Source organism: Eleutherodactylus coqui, chromosome 12 (assembly GCF_035609145.1).
Source record: "Eleutherodactylus coqui strain aEleCoq1 chromosome 12, aEleCoq1.hap1, whole genome shotgun sequence".
NCBI classification, from domain to species: Eukaryota; Metazoa; Chordata; class Amphibia; order Anura; family Eleutherodactylidae; genus Eleutherodactylus; species Eleutherodactylus coqui.
Genome location: NC_089848.1, coordinates 27,474,195 through 27,486,952, shown reverse-complemented (window position 1 = coordinate 27,486,952; position 12,758 = coordinate 27,474,195). Strand labels below are relative to the sequence as shown.

The window sequence follows — 12,758 nt, the reverse complement described above, 5'->3', positions numbered from 1 at the left end:
TCACCATGGCAGGTGGTGAGTTCTCCTTCAATGGAAGTATTCAGAGGCTGGACAGACATTGAGCAGGGAGTTGGACCCGATAACCCAACTCTAGCATTCTATGTTTCTCTTACTTTTAATGGTCTTCTATATTTTGTTTTTTGAATACAAAGATAAAAAAGCCAAGCATAACATGTAAGGTTATTTTATGATCACTATTAGTGGTGCCTCTATGAGGACTTATTTTGGATTTCTGAACAAATCAGTTTACTGTCTTGTTCCATTACAACAGATCTCCAGTTAATGGTTAAAAATCAAGCTGTATTTCAAAGCATAGTATCAAGATTACATTTGGTGGCCTCTTGATTTAGTTAACTTTTGTAGTGCCATGTAGCTTATATTTCTTGCCTATGTTCAATGTGGCATTAATTCAACAAATTGGAAAAAATTATACAATTAATGATTGACTATATGGATGCACATTAAGGCCTCATGTCCACTCGCATGCACAGATTCCATTGCTGAATCCCAAAGTAGAATCTGTGCGTGCTCGCGGACATGCAGAGGAAAAGACATTTTCTTAACTCTCCGGATCTAGCACGGATCTCCTCCATTGTGGCCGGATCCTCTTTCTTCAGCATGGTGGATGTGTCCAGGCGTGCCGGTTGACACGCATGGCACATGCGCAGTGCTCTTTTTTTTTTTTAAATCTCCTGCTTTCCCATGGATCCGTAGCCTGTCCACAGAGACAGCTGTGGCTGTGCCGTGGATCGGACAGCTTCCATTGACTTCAATGGAAGCCGTCCGTACGGGATCCTCAGGAAAATGGAGCATGGGAAAAAAATCACATCCGCATGCTTTTTAATGTCCTGCGGACGCTAATGCATCCCTAGGGGCGGCTTGATTTGCCCGTGGACATTGGGCCTTAAAGCAACCCTCCAGGCCTGTACAAACAAAAGATGGCTGAACTGCTTCCTGGACTACCTAATGCATTCTGTGCATTAGTATGCTTCGTTCGTCTAAGGCCTCTTTCACACGCTTGTTTTATTTTACTGGGATAAAACGTCAGCCGAAAATCGTGACCATCTGAAGCATTGGATTCCATAAAGTGATGCAAATGATCAGCACCGATACTCAAGGTTAGTTTGTCCACTCAAAGTATACCTATCCGTATATTGTTACTTTAAGAGACTTTAAAATCTCACTAGGTGACAGTTGGTAGCTCCTCGCCCCCCAGAAGCCGTAAGTTCTCCTTTTCCTGCCTGCACACTCTTTCTAAATGTTGGCAATCCTCCGCACTCACTAACAAGCCTGTCCAGAGTAATGCTGTAAGTAACAAGGATGAGGGGGAACATTTGCAGTTTTCTCTCTCAACTAATATGCAAGATTCAAGTTGTCAGGGTGATGAGACATCTAAATAGCTCAGAGTACGTTACACAGCTTTGACATTGGGTCGTATTTAGCACTAAGCCTGAATATACCCAAAGTAAAGGCCCATTTACATCTGCCAATTATTGTCCTGATTTGCTTGATCAGTGTTAAAAAAGAGGAAATCAGTGATGAATCTCGTATCACTGGACCATAGGGTACTTCAGTGGGTAGCACTGTTGCCTTGCAACACTGGGTTCAAGCCTGGCCAACATCTGCATGGAGTTTGTATGTCCTCCTCGAGTTTGCGTGAGTTTCCTCTGGTTTCTGCCTACACTCCAAAACAAACTAATAGATGAATTTAGCTTGTGGGGACTAACATATGATGGCAAGGAGGTTAGGTGTGCATAAGGACCCCTTAACATGGGCCAACAAGTTCTTCAGTGTAAATGCATGCCCCGACTGAACAACGAATAAAAATCTTCTTCTTGTTCATCATTCAGTTACTGCATACAGAACCCTGAACAAGGGATCGGCTCATGTTAACAGGCAGTCGTTCGCTTTTGAATGACTGCCTGTTTACTGTGAATGGAGGCGGGCAGACCGGAAAAATCTCCAGCCCACTCCATTCACTGGCGATGCTCGCTCCTGTGTAAAAGCACAGGAATGATTATCGCTGGAATGACCTGTCTGGCATCTCTTACATACAGATTGTGATGCCGATTTAAAAACTTCTTAATTCTGCAGCAAATCCGCGTCCAAATCCATATGTTTGGTGTGGATTTCTACAATAAAAAATGTGGAAATATTCTAGTATGTATGAAAGCACCCCAAGATTTCTATCAAGACCGTTGGGGATCAGAGACTTTAACATTAACTGGGGAGGTCATGGCAGTCATACTCAGTGGACTGGAAGTTTGAGCTTTCCCGATGAGTCTGAGGCAGAAATGATTGTCACTCTCCATATGAACAATCACAGAAAACGGCCATTACTTACTGAGTAAGGAGTGCATATAGATGCATCCTCTCACCATGCAGGTAGCTGACTACCAAATGAAGGTGCTAATTGCACCTGTGAGGGACACCGATGAGACAGCCACTCACACTGCCTCTTAATATGGAGAGGGGCTGCTGCTTGGTGTATACTCCCACACAGAGTAGATACAAAGTGTCAGACCTTCTGATACATGTAGTGCACCATGCAGACCAGCAACCTATTAATGATGCCATAATAGTTCGGCGGGCTGCCCTGCACTTCAAACAGTGAACCGCAGTGGTACTGCCACCCTGGGCTCCCCCTGAAGTTTTAAAGCCACACTGCAGGTGAACAATAGATAATAAATGCAAGGCATTAGTTGGATTTTAGCCAAGATACATCAACTCACTAACCTCGTCAAGGTTCCTTGCATGTAGTGAGTCCCTATACTACTATAAATACACTCTCCATATGAGTCAACAGAAAGAAGTAGCAAATGAAGGCGGACATGTAACTTACTACAGTCAGGGAAGTACTGCGGGCGAGGCAATACTGCCAGAAGCCATACTTACTGATGTACTAATACAAAGATACACAAGGGCAGGTGTACAACCACTTCCAGTATCATGCAGACAACCATATTGCTATATGGAGGAGCATTTCATAGGTGCAATATAAAAACAAGCCCAATGTATGGTCTGGACAGCACCTATGTTGGTTGTAGCCAGGAAGTAAGTTGAGTAAACCTGTGGCAGTTTACAGTGTGGGAGAGAAGAGCGTGCAGAGCATTAAAACTGTTATGGGTGGAGGAAACCCTGTCCTGGAGGGGACATCAGAAGAGACCATGCATGGAGAAGATCTGGGGTGATGCAGCCCCCAGAACTAATAAATAGTGAAGAGAAAAAAGAAGAAGAACTCCTGTGCTCAGGGAGACCTACAAGAACGCCAAATGTGTCATTCGGTGTTCTTGTAGGTCTCCCTGAGCGCAGGGGCTATAGGCGCAATATACTGATGATCATCATAGATAAAGCATACAAAGGGTGTCAGACCAGTGATACGTGTGATGCACCGTACAGATTACAGCCTATTAATGGCACCACATACAATTCAGCTGGGTGGGTTGTCATGCACCTCAAAAGTGAACCACACTGGCATTGCCACCCCGGACTCTCCCAGCATCTAAAGCCAGACTGTTTGCTGCAAAAATAATGAGAAATACCAATAAACACAAGGTATTCGTTAATATTTAGGCTAAAATATGCAAGCTTGCCGCCCACGTCAAGGGTCCTTGTTATCTTGCAAATCCCTACACTAACATTACAAAGAAATCACAGAGAAAATTAAGAAGTTTTAGTATATCAGTAATTATGGCCGCCGGCAGTGATTTTTGTGCCCCTTTTGTGCTGATTAGTAAAGCAGCAGTCTGGCTGCACCAGCCAGTGTTCACTTCTCAGTGCAGAAGATGGATAGAAGCAGTGGTGGGAGCCAGACCGGAAACACACCCGTTATAATGGTAATGGGATGTCCAGTGCCGTGCAGTAAATATAGTCCTGTCTGACATCACATTAGAAAGAGCCCGGCCACTCAGCAAGCAAGTAATGCTGTGTGTTTGGAGATGCTTTTCTGCTTGCCATTATTATAATGCAGGGTATTTTACAGTAGTTACTGTTGCCTTCTTCTAGGTTTCAAACATTGTAGTCTGTAGTAAATTTGGGGATTTCAAATCACATTCCTGCCTTAACTGAGTAACATAGTTTGTTAGGCCGAAAAAAACATATGTCCATCCAGTTCAACCAATATCCTTTTCAATGATGATCCAAAGTAAGTCAAGAAAACCCCAGTGAGGTAGAAGCTAATTTTCTCCATTTAAGGAAAGAAAATTCTATCCCGACTCAAGCCTGGCAATCAGAATAATCCCCGGATCACCAACCCTTCTGAAGTGATCAGTGATATAACATATAATATTGTATTGCTCAAGAAAGGCATCCAGGCCCCATTTCCACATCCTCAGGCAGAGATTTCCATAATCTCACTGCTCTTACAGTAAAGAACCTCCTTCTATGTCAGTGTAGAAACCTTCTTTCCTCTAGACGTTGAGGGTGCCCCCTTGTTACAGTCCTGGGTATAAATAGATGATGGGAGAGCTCTCTGTATTGTCCCCTGATATATTTATACATAGTTATTAGGTCGCCCGATATATCTATACATAGTTATTAGATTGCCCCTCAGCCTTCTTTTTTCTAAACTAAATAACCCCAATTTTGATGACCTCTCTGGGTATTGTAGTCCGCACATTCCATTTATTACTTTAGTTGCCCTCCTCAAGCTCTAATACGTCCTTCTTGAGTACCAGTACCCCAAACTGTCCACAATATTCCATGTGTTGTCTGACCAGTGACTTGTATAGAGGAAGAACAATGGTCTCATCATGTGCCCCTAGACCTCTGTTGATGCACCCCATGATCCTATTTGCCTTGGCAGCAGCTGCCTGACACTGGTTGCTCCAGTAAAGCTTACAGTTAACTGAAATCCCCAAGTCCTTCTCCATATCAGTGTTACCCAGTGGTTTCCCATTTAGTTTGCAATGCTGACTTGTATTTCCTCTGCCCATGTGCAGAACCTTACATTTATCAATGGTAAACCTCATTTGCCACTTTTCTGCCCCCAATTTATCCAGATCCATTTGCAACCACATTCTGTCCTCTCCTGTGTTACTTTACATAGTTGTGTCATCTGCAAATATTGTTATTTTACTGTATAATGCTTCTACCAGGTCATTAATAAGTATATTGCTGAATATGCATTCGGGGTGGCTGGTATTCTGCTCTATGTTCCCGGTAATAAGCTTTGGCATGTCTTTTCCTTCCTGCATTTAACAGTGTTGACTACATTTGCTGAATGATTCTTTGATGCCATGAAAGTGACTGTGAAAACGACACGAGTCTTTTATCCAGGATGTGCATAGAGAGCGATATTGTCATAGACAACTGTGAAATTGTCATATCTCTAGGTTTTAGGAAAGTTCAAGTGAGTTTGAACTAAATTGTACTGAAATGAGTAAAGCAGGGACCGTCATTTCGTCCTGCAGAATGATGGCCTTCTTTTAAATTTGCTTTTTCAACCCCTCAAGTATATCATAAATGATTATTCATCTCCTATTATCATGTTAGTATTAGAGGAAGCACCTACCGGGTTATGGGGGAGGCCAAGGTGACGATTGATGTAACTAACAAACAACTGTCATGCCTAAAGGGTGCAGCCAAGATCCATTCATCCTACGAGATATTTGGTCTTGTGGGTATCAGTACATTGTACTCACTGCAACATATCGCAACAATATGGACACTGCTATATACTGTAGATGTACAGATGCTGCTGTGAATACTCTGCTATGTGTCTCTTTTCTTTGTAGATATGGCAGTATTTTTGGGGTATATCATATGGGTGCTATTAGATGAATTACTGGGTTATAAAAGGGGTATTCTGATCTTAGTATACAATATTATGGCATAGTGCAAGGATATGCACGAAGCAGCAGCTACCAGTGCTCACACCGGGGGAACGGAGGAGGTAAGTTTAATGTATCCCTGGACTCAGTGGGTTTCCTACTTTTGGCCCATAAGCTTAGCCAAAAGCATGCTAAGCTCATAGGGCTAAAAGTAGGTAACAGAGCCTCTTTAACGTTCAGCTAGCACCATGTGACTGATCTAATGCCAATAATCCAGAAATTTGGGAGCAACAAAGTGTTAATCTAAGAATCACTTTGTGACATGCCAACCTCTTAAACTTATAGATCACTGTAACCCCCAGAGAATAGGACCACCAAATATTTAAAGAGAACCTGTCACCATAAACTACGTTATGGTGCTATTAGGATACGTGACAGGGAGCTGGATGATGTATTTTTTATATTCACCCGTTCCTGCGATCCAACGCTGTCTCCCAGTGAAGTTGGTGCGCAGCACGGAGAAGTTACTCCTTTGAGACTCCTGTGCATTCGCTCTCCCATAGACTTGTATGGGAGAGCACACATGGGAATCTGAAATGAGTCAGCTTTTCATGCGCTGTGCGATCCTTACCGGATGACAGCGCTGAATTGCAGGAGTGGGTGAGTAGGAAAAGTGCATCACTAGGCTCTCTGTCACATCCCGTAACAGTACGATAACTTAGTTTATGGTGACAGGTTCCCTTTAAGCTGCTTTCACACAAGCTTCAAAATCACACGATTATTAATAATAATAATAATAATCTTTATTTGTATAGCGCCAACTTATTCCGCAGCGCTTTCAGGCATGGATAAATGCAAAACAACACAACAATTACAATGTGAGGTACATTCAGTTAGACACAAATGGGTTGGGGGTGGTACTGGAGGTGCAGGGGTGGGGAAACAGGCAATAGGAAATTTTATGTACAGATCATTTATCAGAAGGCAGACAGGGTGGAGCACCATAGGGAGTGGCGGGGGGACTAGGTCAGGAGATTTGGTATGCTTCCCTGAAGAGGTGCGTTTTTAAGGCACGTCTGAAATTTCATGCATTGGGAATTGTCCGGATGCCTTGGGGTAGAGCATTCCAGAGGATGGGTGCTGCTCTAGTGAAGTCCTGGAGGCGAGCATGTGAGGTTCGTATTACAGGGGTGTTTAGTCTGAGGGTGTTAGCCGATCGGAGTGAGCGCGCTGGGTGGTGTACTGACAGTAGGGAGGCGATGTATGGTGGTGCAGAGCCATGCAGAGCTTTGTGAGTGAGGTAGAAGAGTTTAAATTTAGTTCTGCAGTGGATGGGCAGCCAATGCAGCGACTGGCATAATGCAGAGGCGACTGGATAGAAAAATGAGTCTAGCTGCTGCATTTAGTATGGATTGGAGCGGAGCGAGTCTAGTGCGGGGGAGGCCGATGAGTAGCGAGTTGCAGTAGTCAAGCCGGGAGTGGATGAGCGCAACCACGAGTGTCTTTAGTGTGTCAGTGGTTAGGAACGGACGTATTTTAGCAATATTTCTGAGGTGCACGTGGCATGTTTGGGCCAGAGATTGGATATGGGGGGCAAAGGAGAGGTCAGAGTCCAGTGTGACCCCAAGGCATCGGGCATGCCGTCGGGGGGTTATGATGGTGCCAGACACTGGAATGGAGATGTTGAGGGGAGGTCGGTTAGAAGGTGGAAAGACAAGGAGGTCAGTTTTAGAGAGGTTTAATTTGAGAAAAAGGGAGGACATAGTGTTAGAGACAGCGGACAGACAGTTGGTGATATTTTGGAGGAATGGTCCAGAGATCTCACGAGAGGAGGTGTATAGTTGGGTGTCGTCAGCGTAGAGATGGTATTGGAGGCCGAATCTGTGGATTGTTTGTCCAATTGGGGCAGTATAGATAGAGAAAAGAAGGGGACCAAGGACCGAGCCATGGGGTACCCCGACAGCGAGAGGAAGTGGAGCAGAGATAGAACCAGCAAAGGAAACACTGAAAGAGCGGTCAGAGAGGTAGGAGGAGAACCAGGAGAGAGCAGTATCCTTTAGACCAATAGAGTGGAGCATAGTGAGAAGGAGATTATGGTCGACAGTGTCAAATGCAGCAGACAGGTCAAGGAGGATTAGTAGAGAGTAATCACCTCTCGACTTTGCAGTCATCAGGTCATTTGTTACTTTTGTAAGGGCAGTTTCGGTCGAGTGTAGAGAGCGGAAGCCAGACTGGAGGGGGTCGAGGAGTGAGTTGTCAGAGAGAAAGCGAGTAAGCCGGGATTTTCTCGCAGTACGATAGTGCTGCTAATCGCATGTATGTGAAGCCCATGCTTTCCAATGGGTTCCTTCACATTAGCGATGTTTTCTCTGATACTATGTGGCAAGAGAAGAAAATTGCACCATGTTCTATATTTGAGCGATTTGCATTTTTTTGTAGCCCAAGTTTCCATATGGAACCTTCTTGTTTATCGCATTGCATCTCACGAACTAGCGATTTTCATGCAATGTGATACATTTCCTTACCCCTAAAATACGTCCTAGCTGCATTCCTTGAAAAAAAAGAGGCATACTTACCTAGCAGGCTCAGTCGTGGGGCCTCCTGCCGCTGCCTGGAGCTCCGCCGTGCATCCTGCAGTCCTCATTCGCCCACAGAAGATTACTTCCAGATCGCAAGATTCATAAATCCAGCTTCCCAGAAGCAAAAGCTCTGATAGGTTCATCTAGCGCTGCTCAGCTAATCAATGCAGCGCTCGATGAACTAATGAGTTGCCTGTGATTGGTTCATCCAGCGCTACATTGATTGGCTGAGTAGCACTAGATGAACCAATCAACAGCCAGCGCGTTGTGTAGGTGGGATTCATGAATTGGCTGAGCCGCAGCATTGATTGGCCAATTCATAAAAACCGACTCCACAACATGATTGGTTCTTCAAACTCTGCTCAGCCAATCAATGCAGAGCTGGATGAACAACTCACAGTCCTTGCATTGGTTTATGGAGCGCTACATTGATTGGCTGAGTAGTGCTGGATGAACCAATCAGAGCCATCGCTTCCTGGAGGCGGGATTTATGAATTCCGTGACTAGGAAGTGATCTTCTGTGGACGAACAAGGACTGTAGGACGTACGGTGGAGCTCCAGACAGCAGTAGGAGGACCCAAACCAAGCCTGCTAGATACATATGCCTTTTTTTCAGGAAATGCAGTTAGGGTTTATTTTTGAGGTAGGGCTTAACCTTCTCGGGAAAAAATGCACAATTTTATCGCCGGCAGCAGTGAAGTAATGCACAATTTTTTCACAAGAAAAATCACTCGCGCTACAAAATCGTGGGAACACAGCTCTGATATCGCTGCGATTTTGTAGCAGCGATATCACTGTCACCGTATGAAAGAGACCTTAAGGCTTCCATTGTTATGACGCTCATGAAATATCTCAGTTATCAGAAAATGGCATAAAGCTAAGTTTACACAAACAAAGTGGAACAAACCTGAAAATCTGCACTAACCACAATGAAATCCGCATGTCTTACAAATGGAGTTTGGTGAGGGTTTTACTCTTTGTGGTGCATTTAGTGAAATTGGTGGCAAAAGTCTGCAACATATATGAAGATTTACATCATGTCTAAAATCCTGTATGCTTTATAAAACCCAATCTACTGGCACCATACTGTACTTTATCGGGGATTTAAGTGCATATTCTGCAAGCGAAAATCTGCAACAAATGTGCTATTCAGAAACTTAGCCTTACGTGTTGTCCAGGATTAGGAAAAAAAGATCTACATTTCATTTTTTTCGACAAACATCTCCATGACTGTCAATAGGCAGCTTAAGGGCTCAGTCAGACGAGAGGGGTTATTTTGCGCACCTATGCACACAAAAAACCCCGCTCCACGCATGTTAAAAATGCACATGACCGAAGCTCCGTGCCCATTGCTTTCAATGGGGCCGGCCTTACTGCAACCAGCCCCATTGAAAGCAATAGGATGCAGAGAAATATAAGCCGTTCCCTGAAAATCACCCCTAGCTGGTGTAAAAAAGAAAAAGTATATATACATAACCTTCTGTTGCCGTCGGGGCTCTAGCGCTGCTTCTCTCTTCCATGAGAAGCACTTTCTGATGGCTGGGAATTTAAAAATCTCTTACTCCAGAAAGTGCTGGTCTGATTGGCTAAGCACTCAGCCAATCACAGGCAACACTCAGCCATTCATTGATTGAAAGCTGAGCGCTGCCTGTGATTGGTCACAGCGCTCAGCCAATCAGAGGCAGCACTCAGCCATTCATTGAATTCAATGAATGGCTGAGCGCTACCTCTGATTGGCTGAGCGCTGTGACCACTCACAGGCAGGGCTGCAGCACCGACCCCATTGAAAGCAATGGGAGAAGATCACGATCCTCTTCCACAGCTGTGGCAGGGGATTCCTTCATCCCCCGCGGGGAGTCCCCTTGTCACCGAACACTGTGACAATGCTGTCACGTTGTTCAGTGATGAGGGGACTCCCCACGGGGATATTTTATGAGCAGCACGGACTTTGCCGCTGCACACGTGTCCTATCTTTTGCAGGTGCGAGTATTTTGCGCCTGTAAAAGACAGACATGTGAACACTACATAGGGAACCATTGGTTCCATCAGATGCGCTTTTTTTTTTGCGCACATAGGCACGCACAAAAAAACGCTTGTCTGACTTCGCCCTAAAGGAGTTGTTCCAAGTTAGTCCACAGAATAACAGATAAGTGTCTAATCAATAGTGGGGGTCCGACCACTGGGATCCCCAATGATCATGAGACCGGGGTTTCATTTACCCCCAAATGAATTAAATGGGGGTCATGCATACACTCTGCCCTTTCATTCATTTTAATGGGACTGACGTAGATATATGAGTACAACGGCTTGGCAATCTCCAGCAGTCCCATTGAAATGAATGAAGCTGAAGCATGCATGCCCAACCAACAGTTTATAAATTTGGGGGGGGGGGGGTACGTAGGACCCTGGTCTCATGATTATTGGTCCTAACATCCAGATTCCCACAGATCATAAATGTTTCCCCCTGTGGATAAGTGCTAAACATGGCACAGGCCTTTTAGGTCAGTGGGCTTGAACCAAGGCGGAACCCACTGGTGAATGTGGTTGACAGACGTGGCATAGTTTATGGGAAATACAAGCAGAAGCTTGAGCAATCTGTATCCTTACAGGTACTAACGATCGTTAGTAATGAATAAGATGATCCTTTGGTTATTACTATTGATCGACACACAGTGAGAGTCATTAGTTTCTTGTCTCTGCTGTGGAAGATTGTGTATATTATTGTAGATCAGTCCTGCACAACGAACTGCCGGCAGGCCACATGCGGCCCAGCAGAGTATTTCTCTTGGCCTGCAGACTATAACATGGCTATGATGTCAAGAGGCTAGTCATGTTACAGTCCACGGCCCAGTCATTTCACACTAGCCACTAGCAGTAAAGCCTAAACTTTACCACTAGTGGCTAGCAGCAGTAGCCATTAGTGTGACATGACTTTGCAGCATACAGGACCTTCAGTGAATGACAGTCATGTGACCAGCTGCGCGATGCACAGTGCAGCCGGTCAAATGACTTAGGGTTCAAGTCAGGGAAGGTCCAATAGGCCCAACGAGCGGCGGTGCAGCAGAATCTTTCTACCTACATTTTTAGAGTCCTGTGTATATGCTGTAGCAAGTGCATTGCAGGGTACAAAAAAGTTATATGTGATTCTGCTTGGGATTTTTCTTACGTTCCTAAGTTTATTATAAATGTAAATTGTTAGTTTTTCAAACATATAGTTTAATCACTAATCTATTGAATAGATAGCTTTTTAGCAGCTAATTTTGTAAGTAAGCCATTTAAACATATCTGCAGCCCCATGAGGTTTGCCGATTTTAATTTTTGTCCCTACCTACTGCCAAGTTGTAGATAACTTTTGGCCCCTACCTAGTGTTGACCTATACATACTGTTGGCCCCTACCTACTGCCAAGTTGTAGAAGACTTTTGGTCCCTACCTAGTGTTGACCTATACATACTGTTGGCCCCTACCTACTGCCAAGTTGTAGATGATTTTTGGCCCCTACCTACTGTTGGCCCATACATACTGCCAAGTTGTAGATGGCTTTTGACCCCTACCTACTGTTGGCCTATACATACTGCCAAGTTGTAGATGGCTTTTGACCCCTACCTACTGTTGGCCTATACATACTGTTGGCCCCTACCTACTGCCAAGTTGTAGATGACTTTTGGTCCCTACCTAGTGTTGACCTATACATACTGTTGGCCCGTACCTACTGCCAAGTTGTAGATGATTTTTGGCCCCTACCTACTGTTGGCCTATACATACTGTTGGCCCCTACCTACTGCCAAGTTGTAGATGGCTTTTGACTCCTACCTACTGTTGGCCCATACATACTGCCAAGTTATAGATGGCTTTTGACCCCTACCTACTGTTGGCCTATACATACTGTTGGCCCCTACCTACTGCCAAGTTGTAGATGGCTTTTGACCCCTACCTACTGTTGGCCTATACATACTGTTGGCCCCTACCTACTGCCAAGTTGTAGATGGCTTTTGACCCTACCTACTGTCATAGATTAAGGTTCATATATACATATTTCCAGTTAACATTAGTGTCCACATATGTGAAAAATATATATTCTAACACTGTGCTGTTTTATCCCCATGTACTCTTGTACATAAACAGAAATACTCTGCTGTGTCTCTCTGCAACATATCAACAGAAGTCCTGAAGGTCATCAATGCAACCGAGGAACTGATAGCAGGAAGCACAGATCCATGGGATTCTCCAGGAAATACACTTGACCGAGAAGCTTTACCTGTAGTTGCTGACCCTCTCAGACTAGACGAGCAACTCACCAAACTGGAAGAAAACGTAAGAATGGCTATGTAAAGTATTGTAATAGTCTTTCCTGCTGTGTACCACAAAAGCATCTTGGGCCATCTTCACACATGGTGGAATCACCGTGA

The 12,758-nt window shown here is 44.5% G+C and overlaps 1 protein-coding gene across 1 annotated transcript in view; it reads left to right on the top strand.

Moving 5' to 3' along the window:
* MYRIP (myosin VIIA and Rab interacting protein) overlaps positions 1–12,758 on the top strand; it is a 398,493-nt gene that overhangs the window by 354,249 nt on the left and 31,486 nt on the right. The window contains exon 12 of the mRNA XM_066584716.1: positions 12,475–12,663. Coding sequence (XP_066440813.1) covers positions 12,475–12,663 — 189 coding nt within the window. The remainder of the gene's footprint in view (positions 1–12,474; positions 12,664–12,758) is intronic.